The 26,972-nt window shown below is 29.2% G+C and overlaps 2 protein-coding genes across 7 annotated transcripts in view; both read left to right on the forward strand.

The window, feature by feature from the left end:
• LOC112493220 (replication protein A 70 kDa DNA-binding subunit B-like) lies at positions 1–18,493 on the forward strand. The gene is made up of 3 exons (XM_060817324.1): positions 1–467; positions 553–823; positions 18,429–18,493. Exons 1-3 carry the CDS (start codon positions 321–323, stop codon positions 18,491–18,493), a joined length of 483 nt encoding a protein of 160 aa, XP_060673307.1. The 5' UTR covers positions 1–320.
• The window catches only part of LOC107421599 (protein GIGANTEA), a 13,590-nt gene continuing 4,438 nt past the window's right edge, over positions 17,821–26,972 (forward strand). Inside the window, exons 1-11 of one of the 6 annotated variants that reach the window (XM_025074678.3) lie at positions 17,821–18,033; positions 18,394–18,500; positions 18,618–18,832; positions 21,473–21,544; positions 21,691–21,745; positions 21,867–22,009; positions 22,191–22,498; positions 23,424–23,479; positions 25,096–25,333; positions 25,440–25,590; positions 26,694–26,903. In XM_025074678.3, coding sequence (XP_024930446.3) covers positions 18,746–18,832; positions 21,473–21,544; positions 21,691–21,745; positions 21,867–22,009; positions 22,191–22,498; positions 23,424–23,479; positions 25,096–25,333; positions 25,440–25,590; positions 26,694–26,903 — 1,320 coding nt within the window. In that variant the 5' untranslated portion in view covers positions 17,821–18,033; positions 18,394–18,500; positions 18,618–18,745. Of the gene's footprint in view, positions 18,034–18,393; positions 18,833–21,472; positions 21,545–21,690; positions 21,746–21,866; positions 22,010–22,190; positions 22,499–23,423; positions 23,480–25,095; positions 25,334–25,439; positions 25,591–26,693; positions 26,904–26,972 lie in introns of all 6 variants that reach the window. The other 5 variants (XM_060817224.1, XM_016030869.4, XM_016030870.4 and 2 more) reach the window with 5 other exon arrangements.

The raw sequence follows: 26,972 nt of genomic DNA on the forward strand, positions 1-26,972 counted from the left end.
CAATTCTTTTGTGAGTTCATGAATTTCATTGTGCATGGATCTTTGCATTTTTCATTGCTTTTGTGTGCACATGCATATGATTTATATTTCAGTTCTTCACCCAATATCACATATTGATATATGAAAAACCAACATGTATTTATGCTAACAAAAGGACTAGCTTGTCTGCGTAGATTATCTCAAACATCCATTTTTTGAGAGCTCTAACAACTGCCAGAGCATCCATGTTCCTCATAGTCAATGACTATGTCATCTATAATTTGGTTTATTTGATTCATAGTGATTTCATTTTATGTTTTTCTAAAATATAATATAGCAAAATGGTTAGAGAAGTAAAGCTAATCAAGGATATTCAAGCTCAACAAAGAGGTTGGACAGTAAAAGTGGTGATTATTGAGAAAGCAATGCCACGAGTTTCTAAATCAAGTCCAAACAAATATCAAACGTTAATCTTAGCTGATGAAGAAGTAAGTTTGTTTTGATAATATATTTATTTTGTATAATTTGTTTCATATATAACTCAATTTTAAGTCTCTTGTTTTTCTTATACAGGGTAATAAGATCCAGGCCACAATATATGGTGGAGACATCCACATCTTCCGAGACACACTCATAATTGGGAAAAATTATTATATTTCTAATGCTTGGGTTAAAGAAATTGGTGCACAATATCAGATTGTTCAAAATAATTTGCAATGGACTATAAATGGTCGAACCATTGTGGAAGAAGTGACTGGAGATTCAGAGATAATTGTACCTGCTGTTTACAGCTTTGTCCCGTTCTCACGACTACACACTTATATTGACTCTCTATCCCACGTCGGTATGTTTGTCTATATAGTCAATTTGTTCAACTATATTTTTATAACTTTTCATTTATATTTAATTCATCATGTGGACAAATTTCTAATGATCTATAACATTTTAAGTATTCAAGTGGTGTAGGCTGATACATCGGACACCCATACATCGGATATTTTATATCGGACACCCATGTCTCGGACACAACTTAGCTCGGACAGACATCAGTTAGCTCGGCTAGACACAACTTAGCTCGGACAGACATCAGTTAGCTCGGACAGATATCAGTTAGCTCGGCCAGACACAACTTAGCTCGGTCAGACATTAGTTAGCTCGGCCAGACACAACTTAGCTCGGCCAGACATAACTTAGCTCGGACAGACAGAACTTAGCTCGGACAGATATCAGTTAGCTCGGCCAGACACAATTTAGCTCGGACAGACACAACTTAGCTCGGCCAGACATCAGTTAGCTCGGCCAGACACAACTTAGCTCGGCCAGACATCAGTTAGCTCGGCCAGACACAACTTAGCTCGGACAGACACAACTTAGCTCGGCCAGACACAACTTAGCTCGGCCAGACATCAGTTAGCTCGACCAGACACAACTTAGCTCAGCCAGACATCAGTTAGCTCGGCCAGACACAACTTAGCTCGGCCAGACATCAACTAGCTCGGCCAGACACAACTTAGCTCGGACAGACACAACTTAGCTCGGCCAGACATCAGTTAGCTCGGCCAGACACAACTTAGCTCGGCCAGACATCAGTTAGCTCGGCCAGACATCAGTTAGGTCGGCCAGACACAACTTAGCTCGGCCAGACATCAGTTAGCTCGGCCAGACACAACTTAGCTCGGTCAGACACAACTTAGCTCGGACAGACACAACTTAGCTCGGCCAGACATCAGTTAGCTCGGCCAGACACAACTTAGCTAGGCCAGACACAACTTAGCTCGGCCAGACATCAGTTAGCTCGGCCAGACATCAGTTAGATCGGCCAGACACAACTTAACTCGGCCAGACATCAGTTAGCTCGGCCAATCACAACTTAGCTCGGCCAGACACAACTTAGCTCGGACAGACATCAGTTAGCTCGGCCAGACACAACTTAGCTCGGCCAGACATCAGTTAGCTCGGCCAGACACAACTTAGCTCGGACAGACACAACTTAGCTCGGCCAGACACAACTTAGCTCGACCAAGCATCAGTTAGCTCGGCCAGACACAACTTAGCTCGGCCAGACATCAGTTAGCTCGGCCAGACACAACTTAGCTCGGTCAGACATCAGTTAGCTCGGCCAATCACAACTTAGCTCGGCCAGACACAACTTAGCTCGGCCAGACACAACTTAGCTCGGCCAGACATCAGTTAGCTCGGCCAGACACAACTTAGCTCGGACAGACACAACTTAGCTCGGCCAGACATCAGTTAGCTCGACCAGACACAACTTAGCTCGGCCAGATATCAGTTAGCTCGGCCAGACACAACTTAGCTCGGCCAGACATCAGTTTAGCTCGGCCAGACATCAGTTAGCTCGGCTAGACACAACTTAGCTCGGACAGACACAACTTAGCTCGGCCAGACATCAGTTAGCTCGGCCAGACACAACTTAGCTAGGCCAGGCACAACTTAGCTCGGCTAGACATCAGTTAGCTCGGCTAGACATCAGTTACCTCGGCCAGACACAACTTAGCTCGGCCAGACACAACTTAGCTCGGTCAGACATCAGTTAGCTCGGCCAGACACAACTTAGTTCGGACAGACATCAGTTAGCTCGGCCAAACACAAGTTAGCTCAGACAGACATCAGTTAGCTCGGATAGGCCATAAGTTAGCTCGGACATCAGGCAGACATAAGTTAGCTCGGTTGAAGAAATAATTCCGCCTAAATGTCAAAGTCAACTCGTTACCTAATTTGCGATTGATTTTCTTTCTTTTTGGGTTTTTATTTATTTATTTTCTGGACAAATAACTTTAAGAAAGTTTTTATTTTATTGTAAATTAATGAATTCCTAATTTAATATAAAAGAATTAATTAATCAAACTTAGATTAGGAAAGGAAGTATAGTTGTAGCCAACTAGGATTCTTTATGTGTGTGGCCGGTTTTACCTAGGATTTTTAGGGTTTATTTTGTTTCTTTCAAAGCCTATTTAAAGGCTTAGTTATCAATAAGAACTAACTTTGATTTGAATGAGAAAATACTTGTGAGATTAATTATGTCTTTGTTCTTTGAGAACACCTAAAACACCATTAGAGAATTGGTTGTTTTAGTTTGACTTATCAATAGGTTTTCCATCCCCTATTGTGGCGTCTACATTATACCAAGGTTTCTAACCACAGGTTGGTTAGGGGTTGAGGTCAATTCCATTAGAACTTGAACTTAATTAAGATCCGGACTAATATAATACAGGTTTAGGAGCAGATCGTCCTAGGTTCGTATCAGTTGGAAGTGTTCTTACTTTAAAATTATATTATGCGATTTGGATATTAAATTTATGAAAAACTTGGGATAAAATGATTAATTTCTTTATGTTTGTTAATAATTTAAGATTAAATCCTTCTAAACAAATTGAAAAATGTTAATTAAAAAAATTAATTTAACAAATTTTTAATTCAAACTTTTTCATATTACTTAAAAACTATTAAACATTCAAATTTTAATCCAAACCACGTGCATCGCACGTGGCCATACCTAGTATATATATATATATAAGTCTTTACAAGTTCAACTATGATTTGTCATTTTCTAAAACTGTTTTTCATTCTACAAATCAAAAAATGGATAAAACAAAAATGTCATCAGTTGCTACGATTGAGCTATACCATTCTATAGAAGTTTGGCATGTATCTGAAAATTTTTGAAATCATTAATATAAAAGGATATATATAATATATTACCATTTTTAAAAAAAATTTAAATTATTTATTTTATGTATATATATACGGTTATAATCTAATTGGATATATGTATACTAGCATTCATCCCCGTGCGATGTACGGAATATATAATCATAATAGATGATGTTAAATATAATCTATAATAATTAATTATATTTGAAAATTTATTTAAAAATTTTATTGCTAATACTATTCAATTATAAAATTCTAATTCAAAAATTACCTATATAATTTTTTCCATCCATGGAATTTTTCATCTATGATATAACCATAATAGATGATGTTAAATATAATCTATAATAATTAAATATATTTAAAAGTTTTATTACTAATAAGTATATTTGAATTAAATAATTAAATATATATTTTCAATCTATACTATAAAAATTTGTTAGGAATTATAAATTTGACTTCTATATATAAAAATATTCAATTGTGAAATTCAAATTCAAAAATTGATTATATAATTTTTTCTATCTATGAAATTTTTCTATTTAATTTTTCCATATATGGAATTTAAATTTAAATTTAAATGCATTTAAATAATATTTTCCATTTATAGAATTCAATTCCAATTCAAATGTACTTTTTAGTTCCTTGCAAATAATTTTCATATATTAAATACTCATAATATAATTTGATTATTTATCATTATTATTATTATAATTATTATTTATCCTATAAATATATATTTTACCTTACAAGATCAATTATTTATGGAATTCAATTAAAAAATATTTAACTATTTAACTTTTTTCACCTATAAAATTCAATTGAAATCCAAATGTATTTATATGATTTAATTCAAGTTCAAATTTATTTACATAGTACTTTCCATCTATGATATTAAAATTCAAATTCAAATATATTTTTCAATTTTTTGTAAATAATTAATTTTCTTATGTTCAATCCTTATATTTAATTTGATTAGATAAAGAATTCAATTTAAATGAAATAATAACATCATGTATATCTCTTCCATCATCTAATATATATAGATATTAATTTAAGGGATCTTTCTTTTTATATATATATTTTAAAATATTTTTGATAAAATAATTATTTTCATTATATTAATAACTCATTGTTTCTATTTATAATTATTTATACCATATATAGAATATTTTTAACCAAAATAATTATTTTATTTTATTTTATTTATTTTATGAACATGAGCATTGGAAAACTTTCATCCAAAATGTCAAAAATATTAGTATTTGACATCGTTGAATCCAACTATAAAATTTTGCATTAAATACAATTAATCTTCATGAATCGATGAATTGAAACGACGAACCAATAATTGCTTTATTGTAGCATGAATTCCACCCTATAAATATTTGTTAAAATTTTTAAATCTTAAACAAAAGAATAGATATATAATAATATAATATATATTATTATATATATATAAGATTATATTGTATAATCTATATAATAATAATAAGTACAATTATAATAATAATAATAGTATATTTTATATAGTATATTATATCCACATGCACGATATTGTAAATATTCTATATAATAATAAGTATAATTATAATAATAATATCAATAACATGTAATGAAAAAAAAAAAACAAAAAAAACTACTCATTCATTAACACTATTTTAATGCTACTGATTTCTGATTTGTCATCAAAGTATTGAACCTTCCAAAGTCTTAGAACACGAACTTTGAATATCCACTGCGTTTTGTTAGCATTGATGTGGTTGATAAAATCGACCTGCCTGGACATATTCTCCAAAATAAAATAAAAGTTATATTGACGATAAATACATTTGATTTGATGATCGTATTGCTTTTTCTTGTATGCTCTCGATCTGAATAATCTCCTGCGTATTTTCATTTTTATCTTTTTATTATCCATCATTTTAAAAAGTTGATAGACAAAGGTAAATCAATAAGTAAAGATTCTTTGTCAGAAGCATCTTCTTTTCTTTTAAGAATATCTACATCATATCTTGATTCAGAATCATCAATTACTTCCAAAAATCCATAGCATGGCTCACGTTCATGCTTATGATTAACATGTTCATGTTTAGGATGCATAAATTAAAAAAAAAAAAAAAAAAAAAAACAAGATTAAAGAATAAAAAATATGAGAGAAATATGAGAGAAATAAAAACTAATAAAATATTGAAGATCGAAATTTTAAAAAACCAGAATGTGTCACTTACTAATTTATGGACAAATATGTTTAACTTATTTAGTAAATAAAATAAAATCAAATATCAAATAATAATACATACAAAGGAATATTCTCTAAATATTTAATTATATACATGTTGTATATGCACGAGCTTGTATCTTTAATTATGGTTACACAAACCCATAAATATATATTTGGTAAATAATATCCAATCAAATATTGTATTGAAAATTAATTATATATATGTTTGGTTATATCCATAAAATGAAAGATAATGAATGATAAATAATAAGAATAATAAATAAAATAAAAATATTTCAAAATTATTACCATATGTAATTAAATTATATCAAAATTTAATTTTATATATATTTAGTTGTATCTATATAATGTGAGATAATGAATAATAGTTAATAAATAATAAATAATAATAACAATAAATAAATAAAATAAAAATTGTATTTTCGAATGAAATTGGAAAAATGGTATGCTGACACATGGTGTATATGATTCTTTTTTTATATATTTTAATACTAAAAACCAAACCTTTTTAGTGGGAATCTAGATTTTTTTTAAAATAAAAAATAAAAAATTTTGCATTTTTTTAACCCTCATTTAATATTGTATATTAAATGCTATATCATTATCATGTAGCATAAAAAAAATAAGATGAGATAGATAGCCACTAAATCAAAATTGGATATATATATATATATATATATATAGCAAAAAAGGAAGTTTTGATCTAGTGGAATATGTAGCTTACTTTATGAAAACAACTATTGATGTGATATAGAACTAAATGGCATAAATAAGAAAATACATAAAATTTTCAATTTTTTTCTAATCTATTATTATTTAAACACCATGTGAGAATTTAATTGGCTTCTATTTAAGGATTCACTTTCCCTTACTAGATTTTTTTAATTACCAAAAAAAAAAAATCTCTTAGTTTTAGTATTAAGAAAATAAAAAATATATATATTTTTTAAATTAATATTAACATATATGATTTATCAAGTCTATTTATTGGTAGCCAAAACTCACTAAATCATTACTACATATATATATATATATATATTATATTTGACATATCAATATAATATATAAAAGTAAAATAGTTAATGCCACATGTCATTCTTGTATTCTTCAAATTTCCCTCCAAAACTATTAATGAAAAAAAAATTATATTTCCTTCTTTTTATTATTTATGATCATATTGAAATATTAATCAATACCAAATGAAACAGCTATTTAAAAGTATGAGATTTTTTTCTTTTAATTGGCTATATTCAAAAATATATATTTTTTATTATTATAATATTACATGATTGATTAAAGGAGAATGAAATTTTTTACCTTGTATGGATTTATCCGAAAATATATAAAATCTATTATTATAAAATTATAATAAATATATATTATATTTATTAATAATAAATAATTATATATTTATTATTATGATATTATAAATATAATTAACACAGACATGAAGTTAGCAGCAAGTTGATCAATTGAATATTATATATTAATGTGAAGTGATAGAATAAAACATATATTTGTATTATTATAATATTATATATGATATAAATTATATTTGCAAATATATGGTTCTTTAATCAAATGTATTTTAAATATTTTTTACATATAAAAATGTAATTATAAGATTATATATTATATATTATGTAAATTATTGGTAATAATATATATTATATATTGAAAATTTTGCTATAATGAATATTGAAATACACATTAAATATAAGTAATAGCCAAATTATATGTAATATGAAAATAAAAAATATATATAACATTTCATGAATTATATATAATTTGATGTTAATTTGTATCATAATGTACAAGTTGACATATATGATAGTGAAATCTATAACTATATAATATATAAAAGTAGAATAGTCAATCCCAAGTGTTGTTATCAAATTCTTCCAATTTCACTCCAAAACCATTAATAATCTTTATTTCTTTTATTATTTATGATTTTATCAAAATATTAATTAATATGAAATGGAGCAATTATTTAAAAGTATGAGTTTTTTTACTTTTTATGATTGTATTCAAAAATACATTTTTTTATTATTATAATATTATATGATTGATTAAAAGAGTATAAATTTTTTTATCTTTTATAGATGTTTCCTAAAATATATAAGATATATTATTATAAGGATCTAATATACAAAAATAAATTATTTGAAAGGAATCAAATAATATATTTAAATTTGAATTTGAATTCTGTAGATAAAAAATATTATATAAATACAATTTGAATTTGAATTTAAATTCTATAGATGAAAAAAATTAAATTAGTATGAAAATGGTATATGCATGAGAAAAACTAGATAGGTAAAAACTTTTAAATTTAAATTTCATAATTAAATAGTATTATATATAGAGGTCAAACATTTAACTCTTAACAAATTTTTACAACATAGATTAAAAAAATATTAAGATTCAAGTGTGCTTAGTAATAATAAAACATTTAAATAAGTTTTCAAATATGGTTGCTCATGTTGATTTTATTAACCCGATCAACACTAATATTCAAATTATTATTATTGTATTAAAATGGTTTTAATATATGAATATTTTATTTAAAAATTTTGCTACATATTATTATTATTATTAGTAGTAGTAGTTATTTCAATATATTTAATTTCTATTTATTCTTAATTTGTCGTTTTAGATTATTTTAAAGTATTTTTTACAACAAATAATCCATATAATATAATTTAAAGTTTTGTATATCAACGTATACATAATATATAATAACATCAAAGCTTAAATATTATTATTTAATTATTATTTATGATATTATATATAAAAGTAAGATAGATAGTAAAAAAAAATTTCACATATCATTATTGGATTTGAAAATAATTAATTATTATAAATTATTTTTAAAATCATTTATTATGATCATATATATTATGCATCGTACGGGTATTAATGTATATATATATATATATATCATATTTAATATATCAACACAAATTTAGATAATATTTATTATCTTTTTAAATAAAAAATATTTATTTTTGTTAGGCTCAAATAAAATTATTAGGGGATATATTCAATCTAGAGTTTGAAAGGTTTTAAAATTGTTAAAAAGTTTAAAAGTATTCGATTTAGATTTTAAAGTAATCTATAAAGTCCAGTGATTTTCAATTCAGATTTTAATAGATTTTATAAAAACCCATTAAAATTCAGATGTATTCAATTAAGACTTTGTAAAATCCTTTTGAAATCTAGTTAAAAAATTATTGATTTTAATGGATTTGAAAATATTTTAACAGTGAAATTGTTTAAAAAATTGTCAATATGAAATCCAGCCTTAATGCCAAAGATTTCGTTGGATTCTTATAACTTATTTATGAAATCTATGGAATTCCATTACAATTCATTAAATTCTTTAAAATCTATAATTCATTTTAAATAATCAAACTTTAGATTAAATACACCCTCCTTAATATGAGAAATGATACAAAAAAATTTTTGTCCTTGGATCACATCAAAAATTAATATTTAAAATTATATTTATTAATTACTGATCTTGATAGATTTATTTTTCCTAAATAAAATTTTAGTATGTTACTAAATTCATATTTGACCACTTTTAAATCTTAAATCCTAACGCTTAATATGAACTATTATCCATTGAGCCGCTCTGAATAATTCTCTCTTTGCTGGATTATTGCTAACGTAATCATAAATAGCTAATTTTTTAAGGAATTTTAGACTAAGATTCATATAAACTTTGATTTTCAACTAGCCTAATACCAACTTATTGATATATTTATTGTTAAAAGTTTCCTTGATCATATTGATAATGAATGGGACCAAATAATTCGATCGAGATAGTTACTGAACCGTACCACATAGTTCTAATAACCAAAAACTTTGCAAAAAAGACAACAGCAACACTACTAGAAAGGACAGTTGCAATATTTCCCATACTTAATCCTTTGTATAGACATTAGGGTGGACGGATACTAAAATGGAATAGAGTGGCCAATATGCCTGAGGTCCCTGCTGTAATATAATGACAGGCTATTCCTCCTGTAACAAAAGGACAAAACTTTTCACATCCCATGCCTACAGATTATACCTTTACGATTAGTCCATAAGGATCGAATACCCATATTCTCAAGCTATACAATCTAGTTATATGAATGCACCAAAACCAAAGCAAGCCAATCTTGAAAAGAAATAAATGAATTCTAAAGATTTTGGGCAAATCCAAAAATGGTTTTCTCGTATAGTCATCAAAATGGATCTTAGTTTAATAAAGTATCTAAACTTTATTTAAGATTGATTGATATTTATATAACTTATTTAAAATATATCAGCATAAATATGGATAATATTTATCATTTAAAATTAAAAAAATATTTATTTCATATATATATATATGATATTCAAAATATATCATGATTTTATTATTTTTCACAAGTGTTTTAAAATATATTGCCTCTCACATTCTTAATTTCTTTTTAAATAAATATATTCTTAAATTAAAAAAAAAACAAAATCAATTTTTTTTTTCACAAAATTACTTTATGAAATTGGTAATTGGTTGAAATTATTCATAAATATACTTTTAAATGGATAAATCATACTCAATACAAGCTAAGACAACACTTCATTTGCCAAGCTACTTGTAAAAACACTTATTTATCAAAAAATGAAAAGTTGGTGAAATGCTTGATGGGTCACGTTATTCATCTTTCAAATTATATTGTTAATTTAAATGAATTTGCTTTAATATATTGACGCTTAAAGTTTGCATACCAGCTTTTATGTTTCTGTGTGCATATATATATATATATATATATAACCAATTTGAAAAATTCAATTTTACAATTTACATGTATTTTTATTTTTTTTTGACATTTATACATATTTTTCATAAAAAGAAGAAATGTAAAAATTTAAAAAGGAAAGTTTGAAATTGGAAATAAAAGTTCCTGATAATACATCTTGAAAGTCTACGCGTTTTTGAATTCATGCAGAAGCAAATAAATGACACGAATCATGAATTAATTGGACAGTTCTAAAATAATATTAGTTAATCATTCTTGCTTTAGATCGTTAATGGAAGTTAAAGTCAGACAACCACATCATTTCACGTAACTGTTTGCAGCCGTCCAAACTTTCCAAAACGCCATCTGATTGGCTTAGATACCTGATGCAACTGCTTGGGGTCCACTAGGATGGCCCACCTTGACATAATTAAGATCAAATCCACGGCTCACATTGAGACACCGAGTCCCTTTTTCGTTTTTGTTTTTTTGTCCAATTTTCGTGTTAATACCGACAGCCGACCACATGATTTTCTTTTTATTTATTTATAATCAGTGGGGGGGGGGGGGTGGCCGACAATTACCTCTTGTCTTTGGGTCAATTTATAAGAACTCCAATTTTACTACGTTACCCTTTTAATTATTTTTATTTTAATTTTTTTGCTTTTATTATTATTATTATTTTATCTAAATGAAAATTGCGTTGGATGAAGTATCGGTAAGAGGTCGAAAATTTTATACTGTAGACATAAAGGTCGAAAATTTTATACTGTAGACATAAGAGTTTTGGAGTTTTATGGTCCATTGATAAAAGAAAGCAATTCTGTTTTCTTCTGTGATTAGCAAACAACAATATGGAGGTTTATGTATATAACTTGGTCTTTAGTTGGTTATATAATTATTTTATATATATATATATATTTTATTTTTTTTAGTTTTTAAAATAATAAAGATATTATATAGTGTCTAAGAAAGTAGTTGAAAAAGATGTATGTAATTTAAGTGTCGATAGTATAACAAGAACATCTTACCATGAAGGCATGCCCATTAACACAAAGTCACCTAATAATAGAGAAAATAATGAAAATTTGCTACAAATAGTTATATTATAGCTATATTGCAATATTTAGTTTACCATTCTGAGCTTCTTCTTTCTTTCTCTATTTCTCTCTTTTTTTTTCTTTTCTTTTTTTAATAGGAGGTAATCGAATAATAAAATCGCTATTCATTCAAACAATGAACTCAAATTTCTACACTGTGGGGTGTTTATTTTTTTTTTTCTTTTATAGGACATAAATATATTAAAAAAGTCAAAGTTTTTTTATGCTCATTAGAAAGATACTACATTTAACGAGAATAAAATCTTTGTATCTACCTTTAACATCAGTGCATTTGATATGAAGGATGAGTGGTGGAAGCGAGGGGCTAGAGGGAGAGAATAAAGAATAAAGAACTTATGCAAAAATAAATCATAAACTTTTTATACTTTTAAGCCTATGTTTGAATTAAGTAGGTATATGAACAAATGAAAAATTAATGTGAATAAATTGCTATGTGGTCTTTTACTTTTATTATTTATCAAATCCATTCACTTTTAGAGGGTCAAAAAATTTGGTGATTCATTGAAGGATTCATAATTCCCTTCTCCAAAATTACTCTTCAACTTCCTTCCTGTGCTCCCGCAATTGATTTTTTTTTTTCCTTTTTATAAAATTGCATTTTTATTCTTATTTCTATCAATTATTATACAATTATAATTGGTAAATCACTTATCCAAGAACATTTTAAATTCGATTTCTATAAGTAGCAAAAAAGGATCGAGGCAACTATACAAAGCCCCTTTGCTAGGTTTAACTAATAGATCAATAATGGTGGTTGGTAGAGCTATCGAATTAGGCGTTTCTTTGGATTATATGAGAAAATCAAAGCAAATCACAAAAAAGAAAACAACATTAACTAAGAGAACGAAATTGATCCGAGAATGAAATTGATCCAAAAACACTTTAATTTGATTTATTGTAGTATACAGAGGCAATACATGTATGTCCTTTGGTAGATTTAGCTAATAGAAGATCAATGGTAATCGATGGAACTAGTACCAAGGTGAGAATGATGATTTTACAATAATATATGCAACTATAAAATGTTCCATTAATTTCAATTTTGAATTTGAAACATTACATCCCAATATATATATACAGCTTTTATATAGTGGCAAAGGTATTCACTATTTAGTGAGTGTATAATGCATTTCACTATAATACTTCTATATTATATATACTGAATGGTAAATGATTATAATTTATTATGTATGTAAAGAATATAAGTAATTCATAAATTATATATACGAAAATTATGTCAATAAAATAATTAAATTAACCAAGCTACATAACACCCTTAGAAATAAAAAAATGTAATCATTAAAGTTTTACCAAGGCATTTCAACGAAAAAATAAATAGCTTTTTTTTTTCTTTTTTTTTTTTGGGGGGGGGGGGGGGGAAACCAAAAAATAAAAATAAAATTTAAATCCTATGCATACTGGAAGATAATGAGAGGGAAATACATATAGCAAAAGGAGAAGGACAAGGTTCCAGCCTAAAAAAAGGAGAAGGAGAAGGAATTATTTTATTACTTTCTCTTGTTATCTTTTATACATATATAATTTATCAATTGCTCTCTTATAAGTGAGATTAATCTTTTGGCGTCCTTGTTAATTACTATAATTGGTTCTAATTGATGAAGATGGACAATTTATCTAAATGGTGATTTATTGTGATGAAGAAATGAAAGGAGTTTTTTTTTACTATTTTGTTTGGCAATAAATTTTAAAATGGAAGAGACATGTCCAATCCTTATTTTTCATTTTCTTATTTTTCATCAAAAAAACAAAATAAATTTTAAAATACAAAACAACAAAAGTGCAAGCAAGAAAAACTTGTTCAATGGGCTAACAAAAACATAGTCCAAAAGAAAAATAATAAAATAAAATGGCGAATCAACAACTAAATTTAAAAACATTCAGGCAAAGAGAAAAAAAAAAAAAGAAAAAAAAAGGAAGGGGTAAAATCGTCAATGAAAAAAACACACACAGTCATACACGAATTTCGAATGGTCAACGGGTACGTCAGGGGCAACTAAATTAATCAGCCAATGAAAAACGAACACGCATATGGAGCACATGTGTGGAATGGCAAAGCATGAGAGAGAGAGAGGCAAGAGATGTATGGCAAACATAGAGAATAGAGACTATGCATGAGCATGATGGTGATGCGGATGAATGAGGCGGTGTAAGGTGTAAGTAAGATTGAGGAAGATATATTCCTGGCACGGCATTGCGCCACGTGTTTGTTGGGTGAGATCGAGGGATATATATACATATATACACACACACACATATATCTAGAGCTAATCTGTGATTGGGTGTTTGGCAGAGCAAAATATCTAAGGGGATACTCTTAAGTCCATCCAACTGACCTGTGTATCCTCCACCAGATATTTGTATGATCCTGACCACCCCTTTGCCCCTCCTGCCCGTTCTTTCCCATCCACTAATCGATCTTGCTTTCCGGGTCTAACCTACCCGTTTCGGGCAACAGCTTTTCTCTGTCCACGTGGACGATTCCGCTTAGTTGTACTCCCACCCTCTTCCCCATGCTTCCCCATTTTTCTTTTCTTTTCCCTCACTATTACTCTTCATTTATTTTATTTTTTATTTTATAAAATAATATTTTCAATGATTTATATTAGACATATATACTTACTGGAAATAATTATTCTATCCATATGTATATTTATTATTGAAAATAATTCTTTTTTAAAATACATATGATAAAACAATTTTATATATTAAAAATAATATTTATCAGTATTAATGATGGTGTAGCCATATAAATATTTAATTAATTATTATTAAAGAGTTTATTTTTTATATTGAATTTTAATATTAATTTTTTTAAAAAAATAAATATAATCAAATAATAATTATTGTTAGGAGTAATCGCATAAATAATCTTTATTAATGGTGATTAGTGATAATAATTAGAAAAACTCTTATATATTGTATTGTTTATTTAGCGTTCAAGTGGTAAATGTTGTATCCATTGTGATTTTGATATGTAAAAAATAATTACAATGTAAAAAAAGAAAATGTAACTTGGAAATTACTATTTATTTGAAAATTTTATTTTAAATGTATATACTGGAAGGAGGAATGTTATAAAAAATAAAAAATAAAAAATAATTGTTGATGGGCGACATCTTCTGACTTATATTGAGCATCTAATCCTTAATTACATATAATTCTTCAAATTATTACCTCGATTGCAAGTAATTGGAAGAAGATCAAGTAAATAAAATTCTCAAATATCTATATTAGAATTGTTCCATTAGCTTGCAAGTGGACTCGTCAATTTGCAAAGTGGATAGCATCATTGAATAAATGGCTACCCACATAACCAATAAAAGATAAATTTCATTTATTTTTTAAAATTGTTTATTTATGAAGAAAGGAAATTTTTTGTTTAGTGAATATTATTATTCTTTTCTTTTCTTAACATACCTGTCAATATGAAGCAAGGAAGATAAAAATCAACACAGGCAAATACTAGTCATGTATATAAGTGACAAAAATATATTATTCATGTTCTTACTACATCAATCATGTATCATGAATGATGAGCCTAGCTATAAATAGTTGTGTGTATATATATATATATATATATATATAATTCAATTTTCATCGGGTGGTAAAAATAATGTCACAGTGAACTTGTTGAAACAACAGTATATATGGATATATATCAATTATCGAATAGCGGGGTCCATCTTGATTAAGTGTATTTAACCGAACCGAGTCATTGCTTTTTGTTTGCTTTTTGAGTTGGGATTGAATGATTGAACTATGACTATAAAGTTAAATAGTGCCCACTTCCAAAGAAAAATAAATAATAATTTGTTAAATGGATTAAAAAAAAAGAAGAAAAGCACCAAATTCTTAAAAGTAAAAAACCTATATTTTTCTTTGCAATAGAACTACACCGCATTTTATGCATCAAACTTGATCATTATAATTAACATAAACCCAAAAAAGAAAAAAAGAAAAGAAAAAGATAAATGCTATTTTTGATACAGGATTATGGTTTATAAATTGGGATCAATGTATCTTTGGAAAAAGATAAATGCTATTTTTGCTATATCATTATGTGTTATAAGTTGGGATTAATGTATCATTGTTTTCAATGATCAATGTTCACATAATCACTCATCTCATTTTTGTTTTTTTTTTTTTTTTTATGGATGATTCACTCTTCTCATTTTTCCGTAGTGCGATACAAAGTAAACTATATAATATTTAGAGTTAATGGATGTCCAATTGACTGAAGTTGAATTTGTTGTAATTAATTAAAAGTAAAATGTTGGTAACACCAATGGAGATTAGAGTTGCCTAATCATCATCTCTATCAACACGCTTTAGAACCCATAGTGGTTCAAAAGAGGAATAGACAGCAGATGACACCATACGCAAGGTGCCGAAATTAGGCAGTGAGTGTTCCACTTCAATTTAGCTATTATGGTGAATGGCAGTTGACTTTTTTTGTTTTATTTTATTTTAGAGTTTACTTCTTTACATAATTAAATTATATTAATTTACTTTCAAGCCAAAAAAAAAAAAAAAAGTTATATTAATTTGTTAACCATTTAATTTGCTGCCACGTTATTTGATGCCAAAAAATTTGAAGATTGGAGTAGTACTTTGTCCTATTATATTCAATGGCAAAAACAACTTTTGAATTTTTTTTTTTCCCACTTATAAGTACAACTTTTGAAATTTGAAATATTATATTTATTGTAAAAGTTGATTTTTACACATAAAAAGGGGGTAAATTACATATTATTGTTTTCTTATGTTTACACGTAAGGCTTATAGATAACTATAAAAAACTTTTCAATTAAGAAACTATTATTTTTATTAATAATATCATAAGTTTCATTCAAATCCATAAACCTGGAAATATTAACAAAAAATTGAATAAAATTTCTATACATATTATTTATTAGCACATATATATATTTGGCAGCAGTAACAATGAAGCTATATTTATATTAAAATGATAATTTTAACTGTAAAATAATAAGATATATATGTGAAAATAATTATTCAGTTTAGATACAATGCATACAAATCAAACTAAAATAAAAATAGTTAATTTACTGTGATTGATTTGAATTATATGATGATTTTATAAAATAAAAATATTCTAATTGAATCAGAATTGATATGTGTAAGGTATATTAATAGTATATATAGGTATATTAATAGTACATATATATAGTTTTCAAACAATGGCATATTATATAATTAGGACATTATAATTGTGGTTATTAATATAATAATATAATATCATAATCAGTAGGATTTGTAACGATAAAATGTGTTTTGAGCATCAAACAAAAAAGATGTTCTAGTTATGATTATCAGCAGCACAAATCGATAGGTTTGGTTGCAAAATCCAGAACCTTCCTTTTTTTATTATTTTTTTATTATGATTTGTACAAGTTCTACCACTTAAAATAAAAATCGAGCTTACCACACCAACCATAAAACCGACCACACAGAATAATCTCTCGACCAATAAAAACTCAACAGCAAATTAAACGTACAAAACCATAAAGAAGGCATACACGTTAGTGGTACATTTAGCAAAACCCATTCGAAAATATCTTCGAGCTTCCCTTCCAAAGTTCTCAACAACCTTAGTATTCCATTCCGTGACTCATTGTTTTTTTTATTTTTTATTATTAAAGTAAATTATTGTAGTTGGAAACACTTAAAAAAAATATTTTATTATTAAAATCATGTTGTCAGGGACAAAAATGTAAAATCAGCATCCTCGATTTCAGAGTGCTTGTCCTTGTAGCTTACTCTGCTTCACTTCTCCACCTCCTCGACTTTGACGAAATTTGACTTTATTTTATTTGAAAGTCTATTATATGTATGTATAGGTGTATGGGTACATGTCATGCATGCATGCTATGTATGTGTGTAATGGCATGTGGGGTATTGGGATGGTGGATGACGTGACACTCAGCCCATAAGGCGAGAGGAAAATATCATTGCCACGTATGCAGCAATCTATGCGAGGAAGCCTCCTAAAGATCTTCTCCTCATTTCTCTCTCTCTCTGCCAAACTACAGCCTCTTAAAAATATTCTGAGAAGCCAAAAAAATAGAAAAAAAAAAATCTGATTCTGGAGTCTCAGTTCTTTTTCTTTCTTGGTGGGTTTTTTTTCTTTGCTACTTCTTAAACTCAGCGTAAAGAATCAGAGGCATTTTCAGGAAATCTGCTTCTTTTTGAGAGCCAGGTAATTTGTTCTCTTTTCTGTAAATTTTTTTTTTATGGGGTTTCTTTCTCTGATTTTTGTAGCCAACTCGTCATGGGTGTTAGTTTCATCACTTGGGATTTTTTTTTTTTTCTTTGAAGTTCTATCTGATTTCTGAGGTACCCGTTTCCTTAAATTTGAGCCTTTTTTTTTTTTAATTTTTTTAAATCTGGGCACTTGGGTTGGTGAATGATTTTTCTTTCTTCTTTTTTTTTATTATTTTTTTTTTTTTTTAAGTTTATGTTCAAGGGGATTTTTTTTTTTTTTTTTTTTTGGTTTTTTAAGTTGCAGCTGTTTCTAATGGTTGGTAATACTGGATATATATTCTGTCATGGAAATCAGGTGGCAAATTGAAAATTTTTGTTATAATCTTTCAGTATCTCGAAATTTTGGAGCTGTTCAGAGGCAAAAGGCTTGGAAGCTCAGCCTAGGACAGAGTTAAAGAAATTGTAAATATTCTCTTCTGGGGAACCAACTATTTCAATCCTGTTGTTGTGTGGGAGATTTGGTGCACTGCTTTTGTTTTGGAATGTTGAATTACGAAATTTTAATTCTTGATTGGTAAGGGGTTGAAGTGGGAAAAGCTTGTGGATTTTTTTTTATTGTGTTTGCAATACTGGAGCTAAGTTGGGAGGGTGTATCTATCTGAAGGCTAAAGCTGGATTGAAAGGTGCATCTAGAAGATAAAATTTCTATGGCTGGTTCATGTGAGAGGTGGATTGATGGACTTCAATTCTCCTCACTGTTCTGGCCTCCTCCACAAGACGTGCAACAAAGAAAGGTAAGACAAATTATAAATTCTGTATACATATATATATATATATATATATATATATATTTCCTGTTTTAGTTCTTTCCTGCTAGGTTTGCTTTGAATACAACCATGTGAAAATAATTCTGTTGAATTAGTCTATTTGTTAGCTCCAGTCAATAGAATAAGGATTATAAGGTCCGATTCTAGTAACATGACTTGAGCGGTTGAGCCAAAGAGGAAGAAATTAATGAACTGGATTATATGAAATGGTACAATTTGAAGTTCTTGTATTAAAGTTTTACTACTGAGGTTCATCATGATCTTGTGCTTCAAAGGGTGTAAGAATTTACGATTATTCTTCATAGGCGCAGTCCTTAGGTATGAGAGCATGCTTGAAAAAAAGGATTCGGTGAGTGTTAGAATTTCCAAGGATGTCCTAGAGATCAATATAAATAGTTTTGGGCCGTACTTAGTTTTTTCTGGCATAATATTCGATTTAATTTTCTGTTGGGAAGCTGGATTTTATGCTCAGTAGAAATGCTTCTTAAGAGTATGGCGGAGGTTTTTTTATATTTATTTTTATTTTTTTGGGGGGGTATGTGGCTTAATGTGGTAAGGAAGGAGAACATTCTACTAGAAAGGAGGAGGACTGTATGTTGAAATACTTCATGATGGCTCATAATCTCCTTATCCAAATTCATATGAGAAATCCTCTTAGGGTAGGTTCATTAGAAAATGCATCATCACTTCTGAATTGCTTGAGCTTTTTGCCTGCCCTTTATCAGAAGTCTTATTCATTCATCCTTGTGATGCATAACCCATAGGACATTAATTTTGAAGTCTTTTCACTGGTCGCAATTGCAGTTCAAATGATCCCCACAGTTAAATGCTAGGGTAGTGAATTTGGAGAGAAATGAGAAGAAGAAGAGAGTGAGAAATAGGATCAGCCACTGTGCGCTGTGTCTGTAGAGGTGTAGATGTGTAGAGTTATTATTCAAATTACATGAATCTTGAGAGCAATGAACAAACTACCCTACTATGTAGAATTGCATAATTGGGTAATTGCAATAAAAGAATTTTGGACTCATGTAGGGAGGATATTATTTTCAAAGAGTGAGAGAGAATCTTGAGAGCATATACTTGTGTTCTTACGTAAGAGTATGTCAATAACATTATCTTGGGAGTAATGTATGAAATCACCTGCTCATTTGATTGAACTGTTCTTTTGAAACTATACTCTTCCATTTACTCATCCCAAAGTTCCAATTGTTTGCAATGCATCTTCTAGACAGGGTGAACCCAGGTAGGATCCGGGGGTTCTGTTCCGCTGCTATAGTTTGAAATTTTTTAAAAACTTATATGGTATCTTTAAGAAATGTTTTTGAGAAAATGTAATTGTCCCCCCAAAATGAATATTTATCCTTTAAATATAGTAGTCATTACCCAAAATTAAATCTCACCTCAAGTAAAATATGACTTTATTAATAGATAAATTACTAGTAGATTTTTATTAGTATTACAATTATAAAATAAGTGATAAGTTTTTAAAGTTTTTATTGTTTTGTCCTTTATGAGTGCCTGAAGTTATAAGCAATATTTATTAAAAATTTCAGGAATTTATTTTGTATGTGTATACTTTTTAGTTTGTATTTTTTTTAGCAGAAATTTGTGATTGACATTACTTTTCATCTTAATTTTTTTTCTAATTTATGGTTCTACTCAAATAAAAAAAAAATTCCAAGTTTTTTGGGGACAGGTAACTCAAATTGTTCTTAAATATTGAAACAACTTTAATATTTAATCTAAGAAACATGACTCAAATGCCAATTATTTTATTCAAAAAGCACATTTTTGAAAAATCACTCAAAGAGCTGAACTATAATGAAACGTGTGATTTTTCTATCAATAAAACTACAATATATTTTGCTCAAGAAGAAAAAAGAAGGTAAATAAGTTTTAAGCTAAATTTTCAAATTGGTTGTTTATTAAAAATGTTTGGTATCTGAATTTCATCTTTCTTTGTGTTCTCTGGCCTATGGTTGACATAATACTTTTGGATTATTTTATTAGCTAACTTAGTATTCTATTTTCTGTCATCCCTAAAACTTTCTTTTGCATAAGTACTCAAGATTTTTCTAAGCTCCATATATTACCAAATGTTTTATGCAAAAATTATGGAAGACTTTTGCTCCCCTTGATTCTTGAAACAGAATTTTCAGTTCAGAGAAATGCTTCTCCATTCCATTCAATATTTCTCCTTAACCATACCAATTTGTCAATTGATAAAATATTAATGTGGAAGAACAAAGGAGGAGTAACAGGTAGAACTGAAAAAAAGATGAAATAATAAAAGATTTATGTGTATCTCATTGTGCTTCTTCTTCAACACAATTTTTGTTAATTATTAAAGTTACTTTGATGGTTACCAGATTTATTTCTATTTTTTAAAGCATCCTTTTCAGTTGGTTTTTAACTTATTGACACTTGTTTTGTTCTAATTACTTGCTCTTTTTATACGTCTTTTTAAAATTCTTCTTGAATGATTTAATAACACAACTTCGTTTACAATTTGTTTTTTGGTTCCTGTCTCTGCTATAAATGCGAACAAGGATTGAAAATGCCTTTTTTCTCCCCTCCCTTATTCTTTCCTCCTTGTTGCATGTATAGGCTCAAGTTACTGCTTATGTGGATTACTTTGGTCAGTTCACATCAGAACAATTTCCTGATGATATCGCTGAGGTATGCCTTTGTGAGATAATTTTTCCATATGCTGCAGAACTTATTTTAAACCAAAAAAAAAAAAAAAAAATGCTTATTCATCTGTAAATTTGAGTTATTTAACTGTTCAGAACAGACGTTTGTACTGATAACATTTATCTTGGCAGCTGATCCGTAATCGTTATCCATCAAAGGAAATGCGCCTTTTTGATGATGTTTTAGGTATTGATTTCTCTTACCTATGTTAGTTTATGAGTGGATGAATTGATATGGTAGTTTTAGCTTTTTATGGAGTGTTTTCTTATTACTGTATAATGACTGCACATACTCAAATATGTTCCAGCTATGTTTGTCCTTCATCATCCGGAGCATGGGCATGCAGTTGTTCTTCCAATTATTTCGTGCATCATTGATGGCACATTGGTGTATGATAAGACAACTCCACCATTTGCATCTTTCATATCTCTAGTCTGCCCTAGCAGTGAGGTAAGGAGATTAAAATTTCTTCCTTCAGTGATAAATTGTATAGTGTGCTTCACTTTTCACAAGTTTTTATCTTTCCTGTTTCTTATTGGTCTGAAGAAGCATATCATGTTCGTTACATGGTGCTGAAAGTTCATTATAATCCATTTGCATATTTTCTGTTTTGAATGTTTTTCTTTTTCAGAATGAGTATTCTGAGCAGTGGGCTCTGGCATGTGGGGAGATTTTGAGAATTTTAACTCATTATAATCGCCCAATATATAAGGTGGAACAGCACAGTAGTGAAATAGAAAGAAGCAGTAGTGGCAGCCAAGCTACAACTAGTAGAAGCAGTAGTGGCAGCCAAGCTACAACTAGTAAATCTATTGATGATGGACCCTCCAACATTCCTCCAGTACAACAAGAGAGAAAACCTATAAGGCCCTTGTCTCCCTGGATTACTGATATATTACTTGCTGCACCTCTGGGTATAAGAAGTGACTATTTCCGTTGGTGAGTAGCCACTCAACATTTACAAAGGTGTCATTCAATGAGTTTCTTGTCATATAAGTTACACATTATTAGTTGAAATCATCATGAATATGATAATTGGGATGGTGCCAATGGTAAAGGTTTTCTAATGAATTTCAGCCAGTTCTGAGTAAATCTAGAGAGAAATATGGGTTTGTACTAAGAGATGCAACAGATTTGAAATTGCTTTTCTCTATGTTCACATATTCCTGTAACTGTCTGTTATACTTATTACATAACACGTCCTTTCAAGTCGACAAATAAGTGATAGCTGGATCCAGTGCCAAGAGAGAACTTATGTGGAACTTATGTGGCAAAAGAGTGATTTATAGATAAATTATTCTGGTGTTTGGCATATTGAATAATAGGGTGCATCGGTTGTGAAGTTGTAAATTTGTTTTGTTTGCCTTAAAATCAGTTTGATGCCATAATGTCAGTGTATTGATGTATAACATATGTCCAAACAGACTAGTTTAACTATTCTTATAAAGTGCCACCTGCGACATCTTTTTATTCATTATGGTAAGATTATTTATGAGTGAGCTATGCAAATTTCTTTGTACTAGACAAAGGAAAAATGATTATGATATGTGATTTCAACTTAACAAATTCAAACAAGATTACATAGACTGGTATTTTTTTTGCCTAGAGACAATGGATTTTATTTAAATTTTATTCATATTTATTATATTTTATTCTAGCCAGGAAAAAAAAAAAAAAAAAATCACTAAGTTTCTTAGTTTAGGTTGCAATGATTTGTGATTGAAAACCAGTTTCCACATTGAATCCTGAATCCAGTACTGTATTATATGATTGTTATTTGAAAATGTGTTGGATATTGAATTTAAAAACAGTTCTTTGCACTTGCTCTTATCTAAACTTGGATAACTTTTCCTTGCATTAACAGGTGTAGTGGTGTAATGGGTAAATATGCTGCTGGAGAGCTCAAGCCACCTACAACCGGTTAGTTGTACATCCTTCACGAATCTGATATAAATTTCATTATATTGCTCCGGGATGATTTCACATATGAGATGAAATTTCATATGAAAGCATAAATTTCTCCATAAAGATGAAATTTTTTCACACGGCACGATTTAATGGAATTGTATTAAAAGGATTTACAAGTTAGTAGCTTTCTTGGTTCATATGTACACCTTAAAGCTGAGGATCAATTTACATCGTGGGTAAAGTAAGTTTATTATACCATATGCATTTTTGATAGAACTGTTTGTTAGATTTCTTGCAAGTTCACTGCTCGTTGTACATGGAAACAAGACATTGAGTAGGAAAAATCTTGTGTAATAATTGTCTGTCTAGTTGGTGATTTATTTTTAAGATTTAGATGTTCAAATAGGATCCAAAGGAGATATGGAATCTAGATTCCTCAAAGGCCTTTTCCTTTATATTCTATTTCAGTGTCTAGATTGAGATTCTCCTTTCTTAATTTTTGAACCTTCTTGTATAATTTCGGAAGCTAGTTTGCCAAAAAAAGTTCACACAAACAAGAATACCACATGCTTCAAGTGCATGGTAAGCTGAATTCTTGTAATTTCACACAAACAAGAATGCCACATGCTTGTTTGTCTCCATATTGGTGTGTGATATATAGCAATAACAATAAGTCCATTGAACATCTATTGCTATTTTGGGAAGTTTCTGGCTGCTAAGATATGGTCTTGGTTGATAGAGGAAACTGAAACTTTATGGGCGTTTCCTAATCTTATTTATCATTGAATTAGTAATTTTGAAGGTTTTGTGGGTAATAAATGAGGAAATGTCGTTTAGATACATGCAACGTTGGCTTTGTTAAGGACAATATGGTTTGAAGAAAATGGAAGACTCTTGTGGACAAGAACCAAGGTGTGAGGATTCTATGGGAATATATTAAGTTTCAGGCTTCTTTATAAGTTCAAAAGAGTGGATATTCCTGTTTCTTTGACACTTTTGAGCTGAGAGGATGTAATTTAGTTTAATTACTGTAGATCTTTCCAATTGTATTTAAGGATTCTTCATCATCGCATACGTAATCTTATTTTATAGTTCCCTACTAAAGTATTTTTTTTAAAAGAAGGACAACTTTTAACTTTTTGAGCATGATATGAATTAATGGTAGGAAGTAGCTCCTGGAAGTTGAGCTACTTTTTCCTAATTTACTATAAAATTCAAAGGCTCAAGCTGTTAGGAAATTCAAGCCAATATAACACACACTATACACTTCTCATTCGGAGGTTCACCCAATATATGGGATTCGTATGTGGACCTTACACATGCACAACCAAGTTCTTGCCATATTAAGTTATTAACAAACAAACGGCTTGGGTTGTTAGAAAGTGGAACCAACTATGTTTATTGGCGAACACAGAGCATAATATACTAGCACTTTCAAGGAATATGGATTTGTCTCTCCTTCTTGTTCCCCCTCCCCCTCTTTGGAAAACTGGATAAAAGTTAAGAGTTAATTTCTAATGATGAGTTTACTTATGTATTTTATTTATTTCCTTTTTAACTGCAAGTTTGTGTGGATATTTGACATCTTAGATGTGGACCCCTATTAATTATTTGCTGTCTTCCTTTAGCTTCTCGTGGATCTGGAAAGCATCCCCAGCTCATGCCATCAACACCAAGGTGGGCTGTTGCAAATGGTGCTGGTGTTATATTAAGTGTGTGTGATGAGGAAGTTGCTCGCTATGAGACTGCTACTTTGACAGCGGTTGCTGTCCCTGCATTGCTACTTCCTCCGCCAACAACAGCCCTTGATGAGCACCTTGTTGCTGGGCTACCAGCCCTTGAGCCATATGCACGCTTATTTCATAGGTAAAAGTAAAAGGATTCAATGTTTGTAGTGTCATAAAATAAACCTTTCTGTATATTGACTTTGAATTCCTGCAAATAATAAATAATTGTGCTGTTCTTATTTTAGATACTATGCCATTGCTACTCCAAGTGCCACACAGAGACTTCTTCTTGGACTTCTTGAAGCACCACCATCATGGGCTCCAGATGCACTTGATGCTGCTGTACAGCTCGTGGAACTTCTTCGGGCTGCTGAAGATTATGCATCTGGAATCAGGGTAAGCTGGATTGATTGCTGATGTTGAAATATTTTGTGATGTGCTATGCTGGTGATCATTCAAATATAGGATAGAAAATTTATTTTATTGTGGCATGTTTTGCATTTCATGAATAATGTATTTTAGGAGACATTTGTAAATGTTAAGGCTAACATTAACATGAAAGAATATCTTTTTCAACTGAATTGGAAGAACCTGAAGTAGCAGCAGCCAGCTATATATGGACAGAGAATAGTTTATATATTTTAACATTCCCCTACATGTGTGGGCCTCGATGTGTGGGGCTTAGATCTTTTGGTCCACAAATTTGGTGCCCACATTCATTTCTGCAAGTTATGTTTGTGTTAAACTCTATTTGTTTTGAGTGACGTGGTTGGAAAGAAACAGAATAAATCTTTGGATTAGTTTCATGATATGAATTATGCTTGGGATCAAATCAAGTTCTTGGTTTCTCTTTTGCATCATCTTCTAAAGAATTCGAAGCATTTTTCATGATTAATTTATGGCAGAAGGATGTTTTGTTTAAAGGAAATTACTGGTTTATGTTTTATTTTTGTTCGTTTGTTTTTTTTTGATCTTTGAGGATATCTCATCCTCTTTTTATCTGTATGATAAACTTCTGTTTCACAAAAAAAAAAAAAAAAAAAAAAATGGTGGTAAAAGTGCATGTGTTAATTGTAAAGTTTGGAATTGAAGATTATTTTATTTTTCATTTCCATCTCTATTCTTAAGCTTCCCCATTTTGATAAAAGTATATTATGAAAAAGCCCCTATAAGAAGATGTACCCTCCTCCTCCTCAAAATAAAAAAAAATTCCTTTTCTTTAAAGTTTCACTACCTGGTCCTTGTGGAGCTTATGTACTATAATCTTTTACTGGATGCTTTTCTTTGTGGAAAGGCACTGGAATGATCTGAGCTTCTAGCATAAAGTTCTTTTGTAGCCTGCATGTATCTTTAATCAGGCAAGAAAATATACAATGACAATTTGTATTATAATTGACATTTTCTTCTGCGAAGCATATAAAATTGGAATAGTGGTTTATTCTTATTAGTTAATTCGTTTTGAAATAAAAACTTTAATTCCATTTTGGTTTTTGATGTAGCTTCCTAGGAACTGGTTGCATTTGCATTTCTTGCGTGCAATTGGGACTGCAATGTCCATGAGAGCAGGTATAGCAGCTGATGCAGCAGCAGCCTTACTTTTTCGCATATTATCACAGCCTGCATTGCTTTTTCCTCCACTGAGGCAAGTTGAGGGGATTGAAGTTCAACATGAACCTTCGGGTGGATATATTTCTTCCTACAGGAAGCAGGTATAATTTTTGGCATACCTGTCTTGGTTTCTAGGTTTTCTGGATTCATCTGCTAATAATTTTATCTAG

This window comes from Ziziphus jujuba, chromosome 5 (assembly GCF_031755915.1).
Source record: "Ziziphus jujuba cultivar Dongzao chromosome 5, ASM3175591v1".
Lineage (NCBI taxonomy): Eukaryota > Viridiplantae > Streptophyta > Magnoliopsida > Rosales > Rhamnaceae > Ziziphus > Ziziphus jujuba.

Coding starts and splice junctions, on each gene's coding strand:
- LOC112493220 (XM_060817324.1), top strand. CDS start 321: ATGGTTAGAGAAGTAAAGCTAATCAAGGATATTCAAGCTCAACAAAGA. Junction 468..552: donor TAATCTTAGCTGATGAAGAA/GTAAGTTTGTTT, acceptor TTTCTTATACAG/GGTAATAAGATCCAGGCCAC. Junction 824..18,428: donor TGACTCTCTATCCCACGTCG/GTATGTTTGTCT, acceptor ATAATCTTTCAG/TATCTCGAAATTTTGGAGCT.